At 42.4% G+C, this 24,637-nt stretch overlaps 1 protein-coding gene across 2 annotated transcripts in view; it reads left to right on the top strand.

The window, feature by feature from the left end:
* UBASH3B (ubiquitin associated and SH3 domain containing B) overlaps positions 1-24,637 on the top strand; it is a 65,606-nt gene that overhangs the window by 17,914 nt on the left and 23,055 nt on the right. The window contains exon 2 of one of the 2 annotated variants that reach the window (XM_062014165.1): positions 24,214-24,267. In XM_062014165.1, coding sequence (XP_061870149.1) covers positions 24,214-24,267 — 54 coding nt within the window. Of the gene's footprint in view, positions 1-24,213; positions 24,272-24,637 lie in introns of both variants that reach the window. The other variant, XM_062014166.1, reaches the window with a different exon arrangement.

Below are 24,637 nucleotides of genomic sequence, written 5' to 3'. Positions count from 1 at the left end.
GCAGTTTATCCAGAAGTAGTGTCAGCATGTGAGCTTACCTCTGCAAAACGAAGAAATTGGAAGGAGCTCAGAATTTGTCTTGCAGTTAACAGTCTACAATCTGAACAAGAGCCAGACTGTGAAATCACTGGGATCCCTGCCATTTGATTTCCTGCGACCTGAATGGAAAGGTCACAGCCTCTACATTTTAGAGATGGCTAAGACTAACAAACAGCTGGGCTATCTTTTGATAGCAGAAGAAGGTGTTATTGTGTCTGCTATGTGGGTGGGAAAACTCCTTACTTCCATGTGACATCTCCTTTGTCTACTCATCCAATCCTGATGCTTGAGAACATATAGAACTATAGATTGAAACATCACATAGTCCACACTCTTGGATGTTTGTGCTGATAAATGATGAATCCTAATGTTTGCCATATTAAGCCCTTCTACCTATCATTAAGAGTGATGTCACTGACACAAAGTCTTTATGCAAGAGCCTCAGAGCATTTTACAGTCCTGTGTGACAAGGGTGTCCAGAGACCATTCTGTGCCTGCAGAGGAGGGTGTCCTGTGTGAAAGCTGCTTTCCAGGTACAGGAGTCACCCCCCTGAGGCCTCAGCTGCTGCATGTCTCTCAAAGTGCTGTGAACTCCTTGTTCAAGCTTTGCTTTCAATTCCATGAAGAAACTCAAGCCATTCTGGATTTACCTATTTGGTGAACGCTTGCAGATATAGCCAAGGGCTGTGCTAGTTTAGGTGAAAGGGGAATAACCAAAATGATAGTGCTACTGCAGAATTACATTGCTTTGTGAAAGGAAAGATTAGTAAAACAAGGGCTGGGACCTACAAAACACATCTGACCTGCTCCCTCTTCAATGCTGGGAGGTCCTAAGGATGATGTTTACTCTGTCCTCTATCTTCTCTGTTTAAACTGACTACTTCAAGGCAGGGATTGTGTCTTATCCTTTGAACAAACAGCAGCTCTGGGCCTGAAGGAAGTTAAAGCATCTCTCTCAGCCTGCTTATTTTAGCGTGCCTGAGGAGCCTGCCTGTGAAAACTCTGGGGAACAGCACACCGGGTTCAGCTCTTAAACTAACAGAATACACGAGATGGGAGACAGTATAGTAAACAACTCTGGGTTTTTACTGTTTATTTGGTAGAGGTTTGGGGGATGTAGGTGGTGTGATTTTTTTTCCCCCAGTCACATTATTGTTTCTTGACTGTTGGGTTGGGCCATGTTATAGTGAAAATTGATGGTTTGTTCCTGTGGAAATAGATGGAGCATTCGAAGAAACAACACCCTATTAGTTATGAGCAGATTTAACACCCCTGCAAAGCTACCATCTGCCACCAAGAAAGGGAAATTAAAGCAAGATGCCTGAGATTCAGACAGCTGCCAGGGCTCAACTGCCTCCTTGCTTTCTGCTTTCCCTCCAAGCAGTGATTCATTCTAGGTAGGCATCAGCAGAAAAGAAAGCTGACATGTAGTTCAGTGTTATGCCATTAGAAGAGCATTTCTATAACTTCCTGAAAATGAGAAACTGGGGGGTTTGTTTGGGGTTTTGTGTTTGTCCTTGATAATTGTCAGCCTTGGGGCTATAATTAGCTTTTCTTTACCGTGTATTTATACAGGGGAAAACGATGCTTTAAAGATCATGATTTTCCCTCTGTTAACAAAATGGTTGTACCACATGCTGTTTGCTCTTTGCTGAGTCTTTCAGGGCAGAGATGAAGGCAAAACTGGCAGTCCTGCTCATCTCACCCCATTGACAGCACAGGAAGTGGTTCTCTGACTACTTCCTAGACAACTACAAGAAAGAAGTACTCACCAAGGCAAGACTCCCCAGATGTCACCCTCTGGGGGAATTCTATTCATATAGGGAAAACCACAATATATCCCAGCTTACAGACAAGGGCAGCCTCTTCTTAATCTATGCATGGAGGCAGAAGACAGGAGCAACAACCAAGTGGTATTATGCAAGTCAGATGGCTTGACTGCCAGCAGAAAGAAGAGACACTTTGGTCTCTGCAAAGAGACTGGTGTGAGCAGGGCCAGTGTTGGGATAAAGGAGAGGACTTGAGGAACTTTGCATGAATTTATAGATAGCTGTGCATTTAGACCATGATTCTTTTTGGTATTTCCACAGAGGGTTGCCAAACTCCAGCCATAGCTGGAGACTGAATGATACATCTGTGGTCCTGCACTGGGATGTTATCTGCTGTGAAATATCTCTGCAGTTCCTCATTGCACTGGAATGCAGCACCCTACCATGAGGGCATTGAGGTCTTCCAGGAGGATGGGGAAAATGATGCCAGAAGTATAAGTTTAAGTCTTCTCTCTTTTCTGGGGCTCTACCGTCCCTAGCAAGCTGCAAGCACAGAAATGACCAACCAAGCTGGTTGGGATATTTGGTTCTATTTCTCTCTTCCAAGTCAGTCAACATGGTGTGGTAAAAAAGCAAGCACGCCAGAACTTGGTTTCATCAGCTCTCCTGCCCATTTGCAAGGTCAAAATGACTGGCAGCCCGTAACAAAACCCACATTAAAGATTATTCCCCTGCTGATAAAACCCAAATTAAATTCTACAAATGCACTGATATGCTCCAACACATGAAAATCAGAATTTCCTGGATATAGATGGACCAAACCATGACCATTATCAAGGCAAAGGTCTTTAAAGAAAAGGACAGACAATTCCAGAGACATGAACTATTCACCATTAATATTAGAATTCATAACATGACTCAGTTAGATGTTTTCATCTCTAATGAGCTTAGATAATTCTCACATTGAATTTTACAGCATAAGCTTCCTTTTCTTATTCCTTTATAAATGATGTCCCCATCATTCTGCCTCTATCATTCCCACTTGACTTTTTGCCCTTAAGTCTCTGAATATATTATTATCTATAAAAAGATAATTCTGGAGGCAACAAACAATAGGAGCAGGAGAAAGAGGAGAGACACTTTTTTCCTCCTAAGGTTCAGTGAGCAAGATGGGGGAATTAGATTGTTACTTGTTCTTTCAGTGAGTTACCATGTTCTAAGTTTAGCTACTAAACCCATTCCTGCTGTGGTTTTCTCTCTGTTAATAAGGGTAATGACTACCTGAGATGGCAGCGTAGAGTTTAATCCACTGAGCACTGTAAAGCGTTCTGAAATTCTCAGAAGACAGGGTGCAGGACTGATGCTTACCTTCAAATTATGGAAAATTCAAATCAGTTCCTAAGTGAAACACTGTCCCTTTAAGTCATTAAATATGTAACTGCAATAGAGACACACTTAAGTAAATTATTTAAAGTTATTTCTAGTTGCGTGTGGGAGGTGGGTGGGTGATGAAGTTGATACTTGGTGGTTAGAGCAGCCTTTAGCCTTCACATTTCTCCCTGCACAAGCTTTTTTTTTGGTCTTTCAAACTCCTCTGTCTGATACAGACAATTGAGCTCACTTTGATCAGACTTTTCAAGGGGTTCTGAGAGATTATTCTAGTTCTGTAGTTTTGTCAGGCCTGTTTATGTCCCATCATCAACACAGTGAGAGCCCTTGAAGGACTCCTCAACTTCAGAACTCTTGCCATCTCTTGGCTTCTATACTTAACATTAAAACATATCATTTCCAAGGGATGCTGGTGGCTTTTTTTTTCAGGAAACTTCGTCTATCTACAACCAAAAGTCAAAAATTGTTCCTCAGCCTGAATTACAGCTCCAAGAATGTTCCTTAATGAACCTAAGTTTCAGTGCCAATTTCTCTCCCCATCTATCACACATCTAATCACTGCAGTACCCTGGTACAAACGCTGCAGGAGACAATCAATGACACAAACTTCAATACTGACTTTGCCATTTTACCACACTTCTTTACCTTCTGTTTCCTCATATAAAAATTGTTAGGAATGCAAATTACTAGGAGAAATTCTTAGCAGACAATTTGTCTTTTTTCTTTGGAACAAACAAACAAAACGTTTTAGTTTTTTCACTGAATTTGGCTTGAATAGGATTTGTTTTCAGAGAGAATCAGGCAAATAGTAATGCTAGAAGATGTGCTTTGTGTGGCAAATGGGAGGGCAGGACTACACCTTGTCTACCCACAGAGCTTCCTAGAAAGACAGAAGTAGCCCTTGTAACATACAATGTATGTAAAGTGCTATTTAGTTCCCTCTGCAAGTTACTGACCCCATTCAGAGCTACATTTCAGTGTGGATGTTATAGATGAGCTCTGAGTTACAAAGTATTTTCAGGAGTGAGGTTTTCAGAAGAGGCTGAAGGAGTTAAGCAATTTAGATCTTTGCAACACAAGGTGATTTTTCAAACAAAAATTGATTTGGGAAGCTAAAAATCCCAGTTCTGGTGCTACAGAATGCACAGGAAGAAAAAAGCCATCAAAGACTTCGTTGTGCTGAAGCACCTACAGCAGAGAGCTATCCACAAAGCAAGGAAGTTCAGTGAAACACAGCAATGAATGAATGGAAAGGATAAAATGTGCAGTGGCTGAGTGACAGGTATGTGAAGCTCATGCCCCTGCTGAAGCAGCATGCGCTGGGGAAACAGTTGGTAGGAAGGACTAACAGCCCAGTGGCAGGCTCCCTGGATGTGACTGCCAAAGCTGAGGACCCTGCCTTCAAACCCTGCTTTCAATTCATGCAAAAGAAAAGCAGCCAGAAGGGAATGCAATTAAGGTTGCCTCATGAAGTTCATGAAGGCTAATGCATGAAAATGAGCAAAGACAAATTACGGCTGAACATTAGGAAGAACATTTCGAATGGTAAGGTTGGCTGGCCTCGTTCCTTGAGCTTCTGAATTCTGAGATGAAGGAAGCAAATGAGATGCTACTACCAGGAACAACTCTGTGCTGGGAGATGGACAGGATGAGTAATATGGAAACTCCTCTGGAATTTAATGCACTTTTCCAGCCTTTCTCTAGAAACCCAGGGACAGTTTCTGGCACTTACATATGAACCCATGTCAGGAGTTAATATCTTTTTGGTTTTGTTTTTTGACAAGCTGCTTTCTCTCCCCTCACTGGCATGTTTCCTTAGCATAGTTTAGGATGTTACTTCAGAAGAAAGGAATATCTCCCATCCTTAAACTCCCAGTCACTGCTGGAATTGGTCTCTAACTCATGTTAACATACTTGGCTTTTTGGTTTCTTTCAGAGTTTGGCTGTGACTTGAGCTTGAATTCAAAAACTACCCCATGCACTCACAGAAAACAAACCCCTTTTGTTCTCCACATCTCCAGCTTTCCCACTGTTTCAGATCAGGCACTAACTTCTTGGGTTTTCCCTATACCTGTTTTCCAAACTGTAAAATGGGAATATGCCATTAGTAGCCCTGGCACTCTAGGGAAAACCAGCAAGCTTTTTCATGAGCATGGAACTGTGGGAATGGGTGTATTTATCACAAATGTAGCACTGTTTAAAATTGTTTCAGGGTTCATTCATGCCTCAGTGGGGAACATGAGGTGAATATGAATATGCATGTATATTTTTATTCTGTATCTCATATCTTCCAAGACAGCTGTGGGGTGGGGGGATGGACAAATAGTAGCATTATTCTCAAGTATGTGTGAGTATATCTCACACACTCATGTACCAGGAAAAAAATCACAAGATGGTGGTTAAATAAGTCTTTGTGTAATTTTTATCTATGATTTTCCACTATGAGTCACCATAATTTACATGTTATCTAACATTGAGAGTCCCAAGTTTATGTTACTTTCTGTTCTATTCAACGCTCAGTGGGAGAAAAATGACTTCTTGAGGTTTATCCAGCCTGCTTGGAAGAGGTCCTCTCTATCTGAAGGAGTTAATGCTTTGCTAGAATAACTTGTCATCAGACAATTGTGTTATAAAGAGCAGCAGTTACCAAAATACATTTTAGCCTGAAGCATACAAGAACAATACAGCTATTGTACTGGAACCACAGAACTTGGCACACAGATAAGCTTGAAAGGGAATCATGTTTTGTTTATTAGGAAGTGATGGAATCCATTGAAAGGTTATTGTTTGACTCCTTTTGAAGCAAATTCCAGCCCCTTTGTGAAGGGTGTTTGCAATCTTTGGGTCAAAGGCAGAGGGAGTTTATTCAGTGGTGTTACCTTTCTCCCACCAGAGATAGTCTGGAGGATAACAAAGTCAACCTGCCTCCATGTGACCCTTCAGAAACCTCTACCAAACCACAATTTCAATTACAAAGGCAAGGAGAGACTAAAATGTTCAGTAGAAGAGTTTATCAGAATTTTCTCATTTCATCAAAAAACCTGCTCCCTAAAAATAAATCCAAGTTTGAAATCAGAACATTTTCATCTCTTTTCAACAGTGACAAAAAAGTGTGTGCTTTGTTTGCAAACATGTAGTTCTCAGGGAAAAAAAACCCATCATTTTTGGGCTATATGAAATGCATAATCCTCATGGATTAAGGTGTGAAGCTGTCATTTACTTGGCATTTACCCAGGATCATGTGCTCTGAACTGGAAGATCACTTGATGTGTAGCTCCCTAGTGTATTAGACCCATTTTACACAAGGCTTTGGCCACAAGCAACCTAAGAGGCTGCCTGAGTCCTACTGCTGGTGCAGGAGGCAAAAGGCTTAAAAGAAGCTCAAGGAGGAATTTTTTCATACAGCAAATAGCTACAGTGTGGAAGTCACAGAGGCAGAGTGTTGTAAAGGGGGAAGGCAAAAGTGGCTCCAAGAGATCATCTGTCACAGTCCTTCCGATGCACTTTTTGGCTCAAGAAGTACTTAAACTGCCAGTTGCTGAATGCAGGGAAGGTGCAAAGGTATGGGCAGAGAAGACTACTTCTGTGTGCCTGCATTTATACTGGTTTGAAATAGTCACTTCTGCCCACAGAAGGGGAAATATAATGGTCTACATGGACCTTTTATCAGACCTAATGTAACACTGCTCAAGTATCACAAAGTCAAATGTTGCACTGAAAATGAAAACATCACCAGTGGATTAAAATGCTCACAAAGAAGGGATTTTTCAGCAAGTACAGACTTTTTTGCCTTTTCTGTATGAATAATGTCTTCAAGCCTCCTTGACTTGAGAGAAGAAGAGGGTGAAAATAGTGAGGACTCTATTGTGAGGGCTGTAGGAGTAGATTGTTAAATAGAGGTGGCTTCCTCCCAGAAATGCTGTAGCAGGTCTCCCTATTAATGCCACTGAGGGATAGACAATTAGCATGTCCTCACCATAAACTGACATATATATATTTAATTCCTGGAACTGCCACAAAGTTTGAGGTATGGAAGAACTGGAGTTTCAGATCCTTTTTTCTCTCCATCTTGCCCCTATTCCAATTGAGGACTTCAAAACTTAGAGCTTATGGCTAAGGACAAAAGCTCATTACATTGGCTTAGAGACAGTGTGATTTAAAAACCAGCACGTTAAAACTTGACATTTCTTTTTTTCCTCCTGGTTTCTAAGGTTTTAGGATACATTTAAGTTGTTTTCTTAAGCTTTTCTCCCCAGCGCTGAAGGATATGGATTGACTTTGCTTTTTCTCATAACTCATTGATTCTGAAATAATCACTTGTTATTAGGAGCTGTGCCATTAAAAAACAAAAAAAGGAAGTAAAATTACAGGATTGAGGAACTCTAGCAATACAAATATGAAAGGCTCTTAAAATTCTTCAAAGGTTATTATACCCTCAACGCTTTCATCATTTTTTAAAGTGCATAATTTCATTTGAATCACTTCCCCTATAAATTACATACTTAAAAACCTGCTGATGTTGCCTCCAATACTTAGAAAAACATCCCACTTTAGACTTTTTTCCCATCCTCCAACATATCTCAGTTTTACATCAATAGATACTTTCAGGTAACAACTCAGAAGCAGCACAGATGAACTCACAATTAACTATCAGGTACGGTGCAGAGCCATCTGAAATCTTCAATCCTAGTTGTTTCTCAACAGAGAGTTTGTTTTCTGTCATTTTAATTAACTTTGGACTCGGTATTACTTATTTTAAGCCAAGTCCAGTATGAAGCAGTGGCTTTTCATATACTATGGGATCTTATCCAAAATGCCTACATCTTTAATTAGAAATATTAAAGCCAAAGACATTCAAGCTTGGGTTTGTTAAGTTAATCATCAACATCCATATAAAGCAAAACAAAAGCAACCTCAGGATAAAATGTGCCCAGAAATAAACAGTTTTGTCAACATTAACTAGCAAAAGAGAACCAAATCCAGCACTGGATCAAGCTACTCAAGCCCCCTCACAGTTTCAATAGCCATGTTTCTCCCAGTGTTTTGCTTGCCCTTCGTCTCTGCAGTGCAAAGAACTTCTCCATTAGAAAACAACAGTTACTTCTAACTTCCCTTCCACCTATGGTCTGTCTGTCCATCCATCACAGTACCATCAAGAACTGCAGTTTCATGATATGGATGATGTGCAGGGAGAATTCATGAGATCTCATCAGCATTGGTGACTTACCAAACAATAGATTTTCTGTATTCATGTAAACATCCCAGAGACAAAAATAGGGGAAACTCAGAGAAATGTAAATGTGTTTATACCCAGAACAGCATTCACAAAGAACACTTTGTAGAGTTTTATTATTGTTGGGACTCTTTTTTTCCCAGAAACATCAGCAGTTCCTTAGGCATGTAATTTATAAAAGGCTAAAATCTAAATTATGCATCAAAAAGGGAGAGATGCAACTTCAGGGTAATAATGCACTTCAAAAAATAACTTCAAATGTGTAGTTCAGAGCAGCAGTCCGTAGTGGAAACAAATGCCTGGTCAGCAAAGCAGCTGAGGAGTAAGAATGACTCTTCCCTACATAAAAAATCCAATCTGGTAGAGATCTTTCTTTTTAAAAGTGGCAGCAGCATGGCTTTATCCTGGAATCCTGAATCTATTTGAAGGACTTATCTAAGGGGGTAATCCTTCAGAAATACACTAAAACAAAGTAGCCAAGTGTTGCATGCAAGGCAGATGGGTTTGCAGTACTGAACTCTTCCTTCACATGACTAGGTATCCAAAAAGGACACTGCAAATCAGTAATGCAGGACGTATCTGAAATTATACTTCACACCAAAAAGAAAAGAACCCCTTGAGTTTAACAGACACATCACTATAAAATACCACAGGGCAGGCATTTGTACAAATAAAAGTCTTAAAGCCATTGCTTGGAAATCTCAAAGAACTATGCAAAAAATACGATCCTTTTTATGGTCTTCCTTGAGCTGCTCTACACCCATCTCCAGCAGGGACATAGCTTTCCACTAAACTTCACTGAAACCTAGAAGTGGGTGATGTTTCACTAATAATTTCTATCAGGCTTCTTACAAGGGGTATTTAGTTGAGGATAAAAAAGTCTGAGTCATACATAAAAGCAGCTTGCATGGCTTAAAGGAAAAGATCTTCCCCCTCAGCTCTTTTGATAGAGACCACACTATGAATGGTTTGTCTCTCACATCTGATTTTTTTCTGTCTGTACATAGTAATTGGAAAGTATTGTACTGTTATTTTTGTGATGGTACTGCTGAAAGATCCCGAGACACCATCATGCTGATGTCATGCATTAGAGGAGTTTACAGTGCCGAGAGGAATTTATGATCTAAATTCACTGGAGAAAAAGAGAGCACACCAACAAGAGACAGAGAAAAGGCACATAAAAATAAAGGGCAGGAGCACTTTCACATGACCTTACATGTCAGTTGGTGATGCCCATGTCTGGACGAGTCAACTCACTCTTTTTCCAGGCAATGGGGAGAAACAGACACTTAAAGCATGAGTCATCTAACCTATTTTAAATGCCTACCCTTGCCAAAAATAAACATGCCCTACAAGTGCCTCCATTGACTGTAAAGACAAGTCTAGTTGGGGTACCTACAATATACAACTGTATTTACAAGGAAGGATGTCACCACCACAAGATTCATTTACTTCATTGAAACTACCCACAAAGTGAGCCATTGGTGCTACCACTGCTGAAGCAGATCCTCATCAACCTTTCCTTGAGGCCAAACTCCATTCTTATGCCACTGCCATTTCATGAGGCTTTTTGTCTGTGCACATTTACTGCCATGAATTCAGCTGGACAAAGGAATGTAGAATGGAGAAGCTAGACGTAGACTGACGAAGAGCCGCCAGAATGTGATGATGTGGATTCTCCTTCCATGTTGCCTTACTGTTTCCCATTAACAGCTGGCACTCAAAATATAAGCCAGATTCTGCTCCCAGCAACCCAGATGGAGTTACTCCAGATTTGCTGTGAATGCAGCACTAGGGATTTCTGCCAGGATAACTGAGAAGAGCGTATCCTCTCTAGCTCCCTTCACACTGCACTGGAAAAGTAAAAGTGTGAAACACTTGTTTGGGAGGTGCCAAAGCCTTGTGCTGACAGGTGGCCACGTTACACATTCTTGATAGACAAAAACTACCAATTTTTGGTGTTGAGAGTGATAGATATAGAACAATAGCAATAGAGAGAGCAATAGCTCTAAGAGATTGCTTTGGACATGTAATTTCTTACGTCTCAGGCTTTAGTTTTTCATCAGGACTGTGTTGCAAAGGACTTATCACAGGAAGCAAATTTTTATGCTTCAGCAATATCAGGGCTCCAGTTAGGTGTCTGAACCTGGAGCTGGTGACACATTTTCCCTTCCTCTTTTAAGGGAGAGTTTCTCATTTTCCTCTTTCAACTCAGTTTACTGTTCCCAGAGAACACAGTCACATAGAACTATTACCAGCATATGTGATAGTAGAATAAGGAGATATAACAATAATAATTGATTAAAAAGGAAGAATGAGAAGAGTAAGAGCTGGTGGCAGGATTGCTAAACACTGATCAGTGCTGTAAGACAGCCTTTAATTTCTTAAATTAATTATACATTCCCTCATACTTTGTGCTGCTGTTGATTTAATTGGACTCCTTATTTTTAGACAACTACAGATAGGGTACAGCTTTCAGAAGCACAGCTCTAGCCTAATTCTGCCACATTCAATACCTCTGGGAGCAAAATTAGGCTAATGCTGAGCTCTTCAGAAAAACCTCATGGTCTTGATGCAATTTAGCATACCGTGTGTTTATCTGTCTTGGAGGATGGAGTAATTTCTCTGCAGTTTAGTCTGCCCTTGCAGGAATCCATGCAGAACTGGGCTTAGCATCCATAAACATCCCAAAAACTTAATGCAGGAAAGAGTTAAATGTTGAGCAGCAGAAAATGGTACCGAGGTCTGTCTCCTACCGACAGAGTTTGTCCTGATATTCACTTCAGCCTCACTCCATGCAATTTATTTGTACATTATACAAAAAGAGGCCTGTCAACATGCTGTGTGGAGATGAAACATTAAATGTTAAACTGAAGAAGAGGCAAAGAGAAATGCATGCAGAAAGGTCTGCTGTCAGCTGCAGCTTGAAGTGGAGTATTGCCACAGGTGAAAACAACATGGGTAGACCAAGATCCCTAAGTGCACACATTCACAGTTCATGGAATCTCCTTGTCTGTGCTTCCTGAGGGTGTTTTGTGATACTGTTGAGAGAGGTAGGAGCAGTGAGAGGCTGGCAGAAGCAGGTCTGCTCGGACAACAGAGGAGGACTGAGGAAAGGTTACATAATCCTATGTGCCCATATGCCCATGCAAGGGCAGGCACCAGCACAGGGAGCACAGGGACCTGCAGATCTGCAGCTGAGAGGTCATTATCCTGCCAAGTCTGTTGACTTTCTGGAAGCCTCAGCTCTTGTAGTTTTAGGATACCCTTGACACATAGGTCTTGTTGAAACACACATTGTGCTCTTTTAGCTCTCCCAGGATAGTAGTGTCAGCAAAAGTTCCCAATATATCTGCAACTGTGGCACTATCTCAGTGTGTTGGGGTAGTTTATGCACTTTCAGATCCGAACTCTGGTACAGATCTTGCTCAGGTGTGCACTGTCTGCACAAAAGCCTTGCCTACCCTGATGAATCTACATCAGAAAAAATGTGTAGAGCATGCCGTGGCTGCCTTTGAACCTTCGCTGTCTTTGAACAACCAGCTGCAGGAATGCCAGAACTCACAAAGCCTCGTTTTGTGCACATGTCTTTCTGATGGCTGATGCTTTTCTTATGACTGCAGCATTTCTTAGGGTTTGCTTCTGTGAGGATCCTCTGATGTCTAATAACAAGCAAGCTCAGCTCACAATCTTTTCCAGCTGGTGCACTCCTAAGGTTACTTATGGCTATCCAAGAACCTATTTTTATAGAAGCTGACATGAAATATCTTTGATAGCTCTACATCTCTGTCACACTGGGTTTAAATATACTGGTAGGTTCAGCACTCATTGTAGGAAGTTGGAGAGACTTGCAGACACACACATGGATGCAGCACAGTCCTGTAAGCCTCAGCTCCTTTGAGAACTAGACTAGGGAAAGGCTTCACTGCAGAGAAAAGCTTGAAACATGTTCCCAGGATACCCTGAACTCTTTCTACTTAAAATTTGGTATTTTCTCTTTTAGTCTTTAGCTGAGGGCCTCTCTAAGCCTGTCTCCTGGTTTGGTGATGCCAAGCCTGCAGCTGCCTGTGGCTGCAGACTGTAGGGCAGCAGCTGAAGTGGGCAGTGACTCCCTGAATGCATTTGCATTCAGAAAGCAATACTGGACAGGGATAAAAGCAAAGCTGCAGCTTTCTCTTCCCACAAAACACACTGGAATGAGTTTGTCTCTTGGAAGAATAGGATTCTGGACCCCAGAGAGGGTCTTGCTGTAAGCACAGCTATTCTTTTGGAGTACCAACACTGCAAGGTGCTCTTCTTGGGTACTGCCACTGACATGCCACACTTGTTAATGCTGCTGGTGGTGACAGCTGCCTGGCTAAGAAGAGCTGAAGTGGATCAGTGACATATAGCAGCGGACAGGCTGCGTCCTCAGTGTGACAGAAAGAAAGGCTGAACTATTATTACCATTCCTTCTGCACTTAAGAAAAAAATTGCACTTCTTCACATGCTTTCAAAATAAGGGACACAAACACACAATAGATAAGATGGGGATCAGTTGTAGAGGATTTGCATCATGAGTAATTTTAGAAATACACCCCCACACCAGTTCTTACACTCCAGCGCGGGGGAGAGCTACGCTATGGAAATGAGGTGATGCTACTGTGGATGTGTGTCTGTCTGTCTAACAATACCTGCCTGAAAAGATCAATCTGGATAACAAGGTCTTCAAGGCAAGCATCCAAGACTTGGCCTCCTACACAACCTGGCAATAGGATGAAGTGTGCCTCCACATGGGAGATGCTCCTGGTAAAATGCTAAGGCAAGGTGCTAGCTGGCTTTGGTGGCTGGCAAAGGAAGAATCATGAGAAAAAGCACTTCATACTCAGACAACACATCTCATCTGAGAAACCTTATGGTCAAAGCTCTTAACCAAAGGGAAGCTCTACATCTTCAACCATTTATGTACCCAAGCAATCACAAAACATATCGGCCAAGCATAGGGATAGAAGAGGCAGAGGACAGGTCAGGTTAAGTGTCTGATCTTCATTCACACACACTACGAGCTTCTCTCAGACAAAACGAGCGAGGACTATCTCCTTCCTTATTCCCAGTACCTGACTGGGTGATGTGCTGGAGCAAAGCAGCTGGTACAATGCTTTGGGGGCTTTTTTTGTGAGAGGGTGGGAGTGTCAATTACAATCCTACTCCAGCAGATATACATCCATTTGTAACTTGGTCACCTCAAATCCCCAGCTTGTCAGTAAACTGGAAAAGTTACTTTTATCATGGCAAACACTTGGTTTAAAATCCTTAGAAACTGTGCTAGAAGGAAGAATAGACTCAAAGCCTTGATTTGCAATAACCTTTCAGCATATGCTCTGCAGAAGGACTGTGCTTATGCCTCACTGAAGTCTGTAAGTACGTGCTTGAAGTTAAAGGTATGCACAAGTACTCTTTGGTGTAGGGATAATTGCTAAACCCAGGTCTCATTAAGGACTTCCTATTTTCTTTTTTGTAATTCACTCACATATTCTGCAAGAATATAATCAGATACAGGAATAAAGACTCTACTGTTAGAACTGACAGGCTAGAAGAAAATGAGGGAAGTACACAGAGAAGTATTCCCAGTCTGTGGTAGTTTTCTCATTACATTCTTAGATCCTTCTTTATCTCATTGTTTCTCAGTTTATCACAATTCTTCATTTCCTGTTCCCTTTTAGACTTCAAACATATATATATTTAATGTGGCTTTTTTTTAACCCTTCCATAGTTAGTATTTAAACCTTTCATAGACTCTTGGCTAGAAGTCATGTGCAAATTCCAGCTTAGTTAACCAAACATTACCAGGACATTGTTAATATATAATCTGGCATTAGAGTTTAAAGTCTGGCCAAGAGTTTATAACTTCTCATTGTTATAATGTCATAACAGCAGAATAACTGTATTATGCATTTATATAGCTTCTGCTGCTTGAGGTTGGTAAGGGACAGATACTAACACCACAAGACTTCATTCCAATTTGGATATCCCATCTTACTGTACTTTGCAGGACTCTCAAAAGCATCCACGTTTCTCTAAATCTCCTCGTCTTGACACAAGAAGTAGAAAATCCAAGCCAAAGCTGAGCTAACTTTAAAATCTCCACCAAAGTTTTTGATAGAGCTTCATCTGACTGCAGTTCTCCTGAAGTCCTGGTCTACTGGGTTATTTTAAGAGAGCTCACCACAACTAGCAAAGATCTGTACCAGCTGAGGACTACAAAGTGATCTGAAGACCAAATACAGCTACCCAAATTGAAATGCTGGCCAGAGCATGCTACCTAACTTTCTTTTTTTCCCCTAATGGAAACTTTGACATTAGTTTTAGCTTACTGGTTTAACCACACACTTCAAAAATCTATGAGGAAAGAGGCTGAGACCTGTGTGTAATTTCTCACCCCGAGATGGAGCATCTACTACCGTGGCCCTCCCAACCCCAAGACTATTCAGGGAAGTTGTTTTAGCCTTGAGTCAGTGGCAAGTGTGTCTCATCATCTACTGCACTAACCCTCCTTTCCCCCATCTCCTACAGCACTTTCAGGTTCTTGCCTGGGTCTCCCATACAAATATTGATATACTTGGTCCCATCTAGACACAAGAAACAGTAAGAGAGGAATATTCATTTTTCTATTATTGAAAACAGCAAGGCTTAAGAAATTTCCTGAACAGAGCTGTCTAGAGCAGGGTGCTATTTTGAGTATCTCTTTTTGCCTTTAACCTATCTCAGCACTCCACCCTTCTTCCTTCCACTTTCCTTAATTTCTTCGACTTCCTTCTTGTTGCTTTGCGTGAGTCTATTTTAGGTGGGAGATCGTGGCTGGTTTTTCACTAGGCAGCTACTTCCTACTTTCTGCCTCTGGGGTTTGCCTTTTCAGCGAAGTTTGTATGTCTGTTAGGACATACGACATGTAAGATTCCTCACCATAAACAGACATTGCCCATAAAGAAGAGAAAATAACTGCTTGAGAAGAAAATAAGGTGCCAGGAGGAACTCAGCTAGGCTCTTCCAAACCCAGGAAATAATACCAAAATAAGCTTGCTGAGTCTAGCTGTCAGGACATGGGTATCTTACCTCTTCCATTTCTGGCAAAGAGAGATTCAGACTAACCACAAAACATCATTCCTCTGATTTTAGCCATCACTTTTCTTCTTGACAGAAAGTTATTCCACTGACCAACTTTACTATTAAATTCCAGACAGGCCCATGAAGCCTTACTGTGGATGCCACAGCGGGTTTTAGTTGTGATATCTTCCTTTCCCTCTAGTAGATGGAAAGGGACTGGAAACAGTGAATGGATTTGGCTATGCAGACCCCAACTTGATGCTTCACCCTCTTTGAACAAAACTTTATGTGTCCTTGTGGTTTTCACGCAGGTAGACAATAAAACCCAAATCTCATTGCTCAGAGCAAGTTCAGACAAACATTCAAACTCTCTCTCTGAAGATGTGCACGATACAAAGACCTGGACTCTAACATAGAAGGAAGTTTGCATCACAAGTTTCATCACAAGATCCAAACCAAGTAGCTCAATGCTTTGTTTTCAGTCTTTAGCTCAACCATGTTGACGTTGGGCTGTTATCTCTACCCGCTTCCTCTGTCAGCCTGGGAAAACTTCCCCTTTGCTCTGGGCTTTACTCTGTCTCTGGAGAACAAGCCAATCCTCTACTACCAGTCAAGAAGAACTAAAACCACGGGGCTCCCACTAATAGGAGTTAGCATATCAAGTCCTCTCATGGCACTAAGTCCCAGCAAACGAGGGCCTTGGTGGCCTGCAGGGCACAAGTTCCTGGTACAGTGCACTGTCACCGACTTCACAGAACAGCAGCTTTCAGGCAAATTGTGCAACTGCACCGCCCCCAAACTTCCTGTTTTGAAACCCAAGAAGCTGGAAAATGTTAACACCGGCACTTTAAAGTGCTACTTGTGGCTTTTATTTTTTTTCTTTCTTCCTAAAGATCTACAAGATACCAAAAAAAATCTACATACAAAGGAGTAAAGTGGGGCAGAAAAAGCAAGCACATGTCCCTCCAGAGAGCCTCAAGCCTGACAGGGCACATCAGAGCATCCACAGCAAAAGCCTTCCCTCTTCCATAACCTGTGTGATGTTAGTTAGCTCACCCTCTCTCCACCTCCCATCTCACACTCTCTGAATTAGGGTGTATGGTGTGTGCTCCATGGCTGTGCCTATTAGTAAGTTATGGGCTGGAGCTGTGCTGGGCACTGCAGACACCTCCTGAAACAGCCATTGCTGAAAATGAGCTGTGCCGCTTGGAATAAGAGGTGAGGGGACAGATGGAGAGGCAGGTGCTCATGAAGTGGCAGCAAGACAACTGCGATTCATGTGTTGAGCAGCACTTACTGGGCATCCTGTGCCGTGAGCAGCCCCCTGGCCTGGCTTCCCACTCTGGGAAGCCATGTGGCATGTCCATGGTCTGCCTAAAACCCACCTGTGATGGGAAAAAGAGGCCCTGATGCAGAAAACAGATATGATAAGTCTCTGTTCCGTTCCAGCTTATTTCTGTATAAGAAGAAAACCAATTAGAGAGAAGAAAGCATCATGTTTCTCTTGAAGGCTCCAAGGGAACTTATTTATTTCCAATCAGCACGACAACTGCTTCCTTTTCTGGCTATCACTGCAACTCCAGATGGTACATGTGAGCATACTTCAACGTCTAACTTGGCTCCTTGCAAAGACATTGTCTTCCTGGTTAACTAAAAAAGTATTAGTAGTACTGGGATGGAAGCTTCTGCTCTCCTGCACTGTGTTATTTGAGTAATGAAATCTTGGTCATTCTGCAGCATTCTGGCTAGTATTAAAATTAGGTATTTGAAAGGGACAAGGCTCTGATGGATGCACTCCAGATATAACCACCTTCTATTTGAATTGATTTGTATTATCTATATTTGATGATTTTGCTCATATTCAGGATTCTGCAAGCCCTTCAACAGCAGTGGTTATTACCTGTCTTCCTTAACCCTGTCACTCTTCAAATCAACCAGAATTCCCGAGCCTTGTTCCTCCTCCACCATGCAGGGACGTGGTGGCTGGCAACTGCAAACTCAGGACTTTGACATCTAAGCCCATACCTCATAAAAAGCTGCACTGTTATTGTTCTAAAGAAAATAATATCCTGTTTCCTTTTTAAACTGTGTATCTCTTTAAAAAATGGTAAATGGCTGCTACATTCCTGCCTTTATCCCAAACACTTTTTATGAGTCTGTACTTCCCTCTTCTTTCACTTTAACAAGCTGGCTAAGCAGAGGATTAGGGGAATGACTTAGCACACATGTGCTAAAGAAAGGGGAAAAAAATCCGCCTTCAAAATCTTACATAACTTTAAAAAACAAACACATCAAACAGAGACATACGCCCAGGCTCTCTCTTCTTTGCACTTAAAAATCATCATCATCATCATCATCATGTGGCCAGACTGCAGATTGCCAGCTGGACCATCCTCTGAAAAAATGAACATTTTATATTATGGAAACTAGAAATACACAGCAGCATGTTTCCCAAACTTATTTCTGATGGCATTTCCCATCTCTCTCTCTTTCTTATTACCAGAATTTGGTATTCAGTAGCTGGGAGTAAGCAGCCACCCCTCGGGAAGGAGGAGGAGAAGAACTACTGAGCCCTATAATGCTGTCAGGCACCTTCTATAAATATTTATGTGACCTACAGGATACAGCACAGTTTGAAATCTTGCAGTCTCTGTAGCCACTGTGCAGTCAGGCAGTTCACTGTACTCTTCTGAAAGTTCCTGTATTTCAGGCAAGACCTGGGTCTGTACATAGCTGTGATCTGCTTATAGCATTCGCTGACCTAAATTGGGGATGTTGTAATGAACAGCGTGTTCCTAATGGGATCTTGGTGTACAGCAACCAACTCACGTTTGGTGGAGGATGTGGCTGCAATTATAGTCACTCAGTTAAAGTGAGGAGGACTTTATCTCCACCATCATGCATGGAAAGCAGCAGAAGGATAAGCTAAGGTAACGCTTGGTGGATTGAGCCAAAGCTCAGTGAAAGGGAGAAAAAGTAATTCTTCTGCCATGTACTTACATTAAAGTCACTTCTGTCTTCCAAAAAAAACCACCCAGGTTTTGGGGGTTTCTTCTTAACAAACTGCAGAATAGGAACCTACCCATCCCCCCTACCCTAAACAGGAACTTGATCCCTGGTGATATCTTCCTGTCCTGTCTCTATTTATAGAAGTAAGGTCACTCAAATAAGAACAGGAACGATATCATATGATTTTTGGTGACCAACTGCGTTCTGCATAATGAGAATTCAGAGGAACACATTTGAATAACCCACATCAAAAACCATTTGGCAGGAACACCTCACTGCAGCCATTTGTGTGTGCAGAACAACTAAGCAAATCAAGAGAGAGACACAGTCAGTTATTTGCAATTTGGGTATTTTTCCCTGCATCAAATAATCAGGTCTTAGATGGACAGAAATTTTACTTGCAAAACTGCTCTGCAATGTGCAATTGTTTATTGAAAGCTTAAAATAGACACGTTTCCACTATTGTCCTATTAATAGTATAAACCATTAATGAAAACTGCAACAATAAAGGGATCTGTAAAGTCTGGGCAATTTGGAAGCAAGCACACACATGGAAAGCTAAGACTTTTACAATCTGCAAGGAATTTATAACTGCTTCCCTATGCATATCACTCTACAGTAGGGTTTGAATTCAGGACCTCCCTATCTTATCACGTCAGGCAGTCCTTTGGACTGAACCTAACGATGGGAGAGCCAAGTACTTCCATCATGTTTAATCCAGTTTCCAAAAAACCTTTATGTACACAGCTAAATATTTTATGGGCCAAAGATTCGGGGCTACTTGAAATGATGGATTCATCCTTCCAAAAGGTTTTGTTCACAGACAAGAAGTTTGTCTAGTCCTGAGGCACATAATGAAAGGGAAGATTTAGTCATTCCCTCTCTTTTACAGGCTGCCTCGATCCTTCCATTGCTCATTCACAAATCCCTCGGTGCCTCTGTAGGCAGACAGCTCGTAGGTGGATCTGAGGTAGAGGCTGCTGCTTGCGTTTTCTACAGCCTCTGTGAGCAGCAACAACACAACAGAGCAAGGTCCCTCATACAAATGGAGAGAAAGCAGCCCTGCTGAAGGCAGTGTTTGAATCTCTGCTCATTACAGCAAAGGGAGAGCCAATGGAAATAGGGAAATTCAGTCTTAAGCAGCAGCCAGAGGGGCCAGCTTTCTATGAATTAGACATTGCTTCTGGACAACACACAGGCTTTCTGGACCTGAGGGTTCAGACCAGATGAATGCCTCAGCCTTGGGGTGTTTGAACACAAGAGGAGAGGAGGTTGCCTGCAGCAGTCTCTGCTCTATGTGTGCCTGAAAGGCCAGCTCTAAGGGTTTGGATGTCTCAGCCCTTGCAGCCCAGCTGTGATGGAGGCTGAGGCCCCTGCACCACCACAGCACAAAAACACACTCATCTTCCCTGCCCCAGCAGACCACCTTGTACATGATGCTGTGGGCATCAACACCCCAAAGCATGCATATCCTTTTAGTGAGAAAATATAATGCAGGTGCAGATAAAGAAATATGTCAAAACAGTTCACCCCTGTACCTTGCTGCTGTGCTCTTTGCATCAACTTTCTCACATGGCAATTCATTACCCCACGCACTGTGGCACCACTGGCAGCCATACACACCCTCCTCTTTTAAACTGGGCTAGAATAAGAAAGCCAAGCACTTAGAGAGGGAAGGTTTCTATGTGGTGCTTCTGAGACTGAAGGTTCTCTTTATGGTTAATGCATCATTCCCCACTGCAGTCATTTCCTCTGAAGTAAACGGGATTTTGCCATTAGACTTCATGTTTAATGATATATATGTCCTGGCTGAATTGACATTCCCCCATTGCCTTTTTTTTCCCCATCTTAAAGTTGCAGAAAGTCAAAAATTCTTCATCAGAGATGAATTAAGTTCTATAGTATGTAGAGCTATGTGCTCTCCCATTAAGTGGGCTGAGGTTAAAATGGGCACTTATTTACACATTAATATGTATTCCAGGGTAGCAACTAGTCCTGGTATTAATATTTCAGGCTAAGAGGTCAACTGTTTAGCTGTGATGCTTCCTAGAAGTATTTTTATACTGTTTAACCAGTGACTGACTTTCCTTATGGCTTGACATTGAAGAGGACCACAGAGAAGTCTTTGAGGTTGAACAATCAAAAACATCTGCTTCTTTGTGGTGGCTAAAATACCTGCCTTAAACTCTCCATCTCCAGATCTGCAGCTGGACATAGTGTCCCCCTTGCTGTCTGGTAAAGATTGCTATTAGTTGTTGTTCTGCATTGTTAAATGATTTCCCTGTACTTTATCTCAGAGGTAGCAAAAGTCAAAAGATGGAGGAACCGGGTGGCTTGAGGGACTAGTAATGCTACAGAAAGCTTTTGCCTCCTATCTGAATCCAGCTGCAATGTTGGCATGACCAGAATTGGTTACTGTGCAATGCCACTTTTGTAGATTCTGAAAAATAACTCTTTTCTGGCTTTTTTTTTTCTTTTTTACTGTGTCTGTGTCACAAAATCACTTCTTACCACTGTACTTACAATACTACAGCCAACACTTGCTACTCAGCACGAGTCAACCTGAGCACCTAAGCCATAGCTAGTCACCTAATTAAGTGACCTGATTTTCCCAGGAGCAGAATGTCTTCCAGCTCTCACTGCACTTGTGAAAATCAGGCCACTTTTATAAGTGGCCAAACATAACTATGATTAGTTTTGACTACTCAACTTTTCAAATGTTGATCCTGACAGAGCCTGGGAGCTGAAGCACACAGAGGATGGGTCCTCTCCAGGTTCTGGCTGGTGGCTACAGAGGAGCGTGTTTGGGAGGGCTGCAGTGCATGCCCTGCTTTGTGACTAACCAGAGGCTATCAGTCATCAGCACCATTCCCAACATTAATTTTCTTTTCTGAAAAGAGAGACTGTCATCTGCAGCTCCCATGATAAAAATATACTTTGGCTTTTGTTTGCTTTATGCAGTGTTTCCTCCTTGCACTGAAAATGAAATTGAAATGGGAGTTTCTTGTCCCCATGGAAGAGATAGGCACCTTTTGAAATCAGGCATGAACAAACGTGTGTGGGGCCCAGCCTAATGTTTTCTAACTCCCTTTGGAGTCCTGGGAGCACAAAGGCAGCAGAGAAGGAGCTGCAGTCAATTCCAGCAGAGCTCTATTGTGCGATTCATTCCAAGGAAACATCAATTCATTAAGCAAACAAGTCAACAAGGGTGGGTGGCAGAACCGTCTGTCCTGCTAGATTGTGCATGACTCCTTCAGAGATCTGCTCTGGGGTCCAGAGAGAGTAAATAATGAGTGAGAGCCAGCTCATCTGCCCTCGCTTTGCAACAGGAGAAACTGCTCATTTCAAAGCCAGAGCTTTACCCAGAGACGGTTTTTAATTCACTGCCTCAGATACAACACAGACACACACAGTTCGGTGGCAAGATGGATGGGTAGGAGAGTCACATTTAAGTCATGTTTTAAAGAGCATAAACAAGACAGGCAAGAGGGGAGGTGAACTGAGCAAAGGCAACATAACAGAAATGGATGATGAAACCAGAGTAGGGAAAATCCACAGCTGGCTCAAGGAGCAGCCTCCCTGAAAGGTTCCCAACCTGAGCAAGGGGAGAGGGCTTTTTGCTATTTTCTCATGTCTGAGCTAGTTTTCAAAGCAAAGCAGTGGCTGTTTTGCATAGCACATCTGAGCCAGGCTAGAGAAAGGTCACCAGGACAGAAGAGCTCAAACTACAAGTTTGAGTGTGCAAGATGCATCCTTCCAGAAGGCAGGTGCTTGGACCAGCACTCTGCGGATCTCAAATGAACGTTGGCAGATAAGGGCAGAAAAACCCTTCAGGAGGAAGTATTTATAAGCACACATTTGCAACACAGCCCTCTTTTTGCAGCATTATCTTTCTGCCTTCCTCTTACTCTCCAAGTGAACGAAAATATGTATATTCAAGGGGTGGGGAAGCCAAGGGCAGCACTGAAACACAGCTGAGTCAACAACACATGTCTACGAGCTGGTGGGTAATGTTGCATATTCCCGTGTGGTTATCAGAGTGCTTTCAAAAGTCATTGCTGCAGACAGAAACTCAGCAAACATCCTACACAGCACAAGAAATACTGGAGTCCATCTGCCCTAATCCTAAAGCCATGGGGTTGGCCCTGGAGTCACCATCCTTTTCTCTCACGTGGCCCCTCTTCCTATGACCAACCATCAGCATCTTCTCACAGCAGATAACACAGGGTGCATAGGACACTGATCTTGTCCCTTTGGTCAGATGCATTCTCTCTGGCTTAAATATGTCAGCAAGTCTTCTGCACTACTACCAAGCTGTAGCATACCATATTTAGTAAGAGTAGGTTACAGCTTGAGGCCAGCTGGTATGAGCTTAGAAGTTTTCCTGTCCTCAGTCAGATTTTCTGTCAGAGCAGGCAGCTCTGAGACACAGCCTACAACACACATTGAAAAAAAAGAAGCAACATTTGGCCTGCTTTTGCTTCAGCCAAATTAAGAACAAGACAATCCAATTGGCTGCTGCCTTTGTCAGTCCCTGGGCTGCACCCCTGCTCATGCTTCACACACTGAATGGCATCCAATGGGACTTTACCTTCCGTGGGAGCTGCACTGGTGCCATAATGCTTTCCCTGTTGTCTAACACTGAGAAAGGCACCTCTGTCTGTGTGGTAGGTCCATAGGATAGAGACCCTTTTCTGGCACTGCTCATCTGTAGGATCCATTCTTTGGCTTTGGGGGACAGCTGCCTGGAGATCCCATCTCACCTTCTGCAAAGGCTTCTTGCTCTTCAGACCTTCCTCCACCTACACCATTTTGAACAAGTGTGAGCTGGTTAATGAGATTAAACCAACACCACCTTCATTTTGGCTCCCTTCCTACCAGACCTGTAGTACTTGTTTGAGAGCAATACAGCCCTTCTTCCTTTCAGTAAGAAGCTCTGAAATCACCTATTCATGAGGAATTTGCCTCTTGACTCCGAACTAAGGGCCTGCCTTCTGCCCCACAACCCTAATGTTTCTGTCCTTTTCTGCCTCCATTCATAATTTTTGCTAAGTATGAGTGTTTCAAAGTGGAGCTGATGCACAGCTGCATTGCAATGCTGATGTCAAGCGTTTTGGAAAACACTGTTCCATATCTACAAGTCAAACAGCACTGTGTTGGTTTGTTCTGCAGCGGAAAACTTGCTGAACAGAAAACTTGGGTCTTTCTAGCTGGAGTGAAAAGGAAATTTATAGGCATCCTGAAGGGAAATAAAGAGAAGAGCACTTGCAATGTAGCGTGGACTGAAGGAAGCTGAGCAAACTTTGGCAGGTTACTGTAACCTGAAAAGTCTCTGGTTTGTGCCCCCTCGTGGCAGTTGAATTTTTCTTGTCCTCAGTGCCATTGTAATGTCCTAGACCCAAACCTTTTGATTTTCACCATTAAACGCCAATATCCAGTGCTTCAAAATCACCAGGCCAAGCAAGGAAAACCCACAGGTCCACATCTCATACTCTGAACAGCTTGCATGACTTTGCCCCTCTGTGTACAGTCATTTGACAGGCAGCACAGCCAAAAGAAAGCCCCGGGGCTGAGGGAAATACACCATTAGAGCCCTTCCCCAGCAAGGACCCAGGTCCAAGCAATAGGTGTGACTACAGTTATATAACCCAGCATCACTGAAACATTCTTTTTGTTTTACTCTCTCTCCAGACAAAAAGCACTGGCATCAACAGGCGGAAGAAGTGTTCAAGCAGCATGCGACTGGTTGGTATGAAGTAATACATGTTAAAAAGAGTAAAATAAACCAGGGAAATTCATGTTTAAGGTTTTGGCTTTTAGAATGTGGAATGTTTCAACAAAGGCATGCTCTGAAAAGCACTAACAAAACTAGTGAGGAGTTGAGTGCTAAAAGTAAGCAACCCAGAAACGAGCCTCAGATGAGAGTTTGTGATCTCAAGTAATGGCAAAAAAGGGTGAGAGAAAGGAACCACTACTCTTTCCACACCAGCACCTAGACAGAAAACTGAGAGCTGCCTTTTCAGAGATGATGAGCAATTTCTAGTGCTCTCCTCCCTGTGTTTTGTATACTGAAAGAGAGAAACAGTGACCTGGGTTAGATCTTCAGAGCCTCAGT

This window comes from Colius striatus, chromosome 23, assembly GCF_028858725.1.
Source record: "Colius striatus isolate bColStr4 chromosome 23, bColStr4.1.hap1, whole genome shotgun sequence".
NCBI classification, from domain to species: Eukaryota; Metazoa; Chordata; class Aves; order Coliiformes; family Coliidae; genus Colius; species Colius striatus.
The sequence above is the reverse complement of the archived record's forward strand: the minus strand, read 5'-3'. Positions and strand labels throughout refer to the sequence as shown.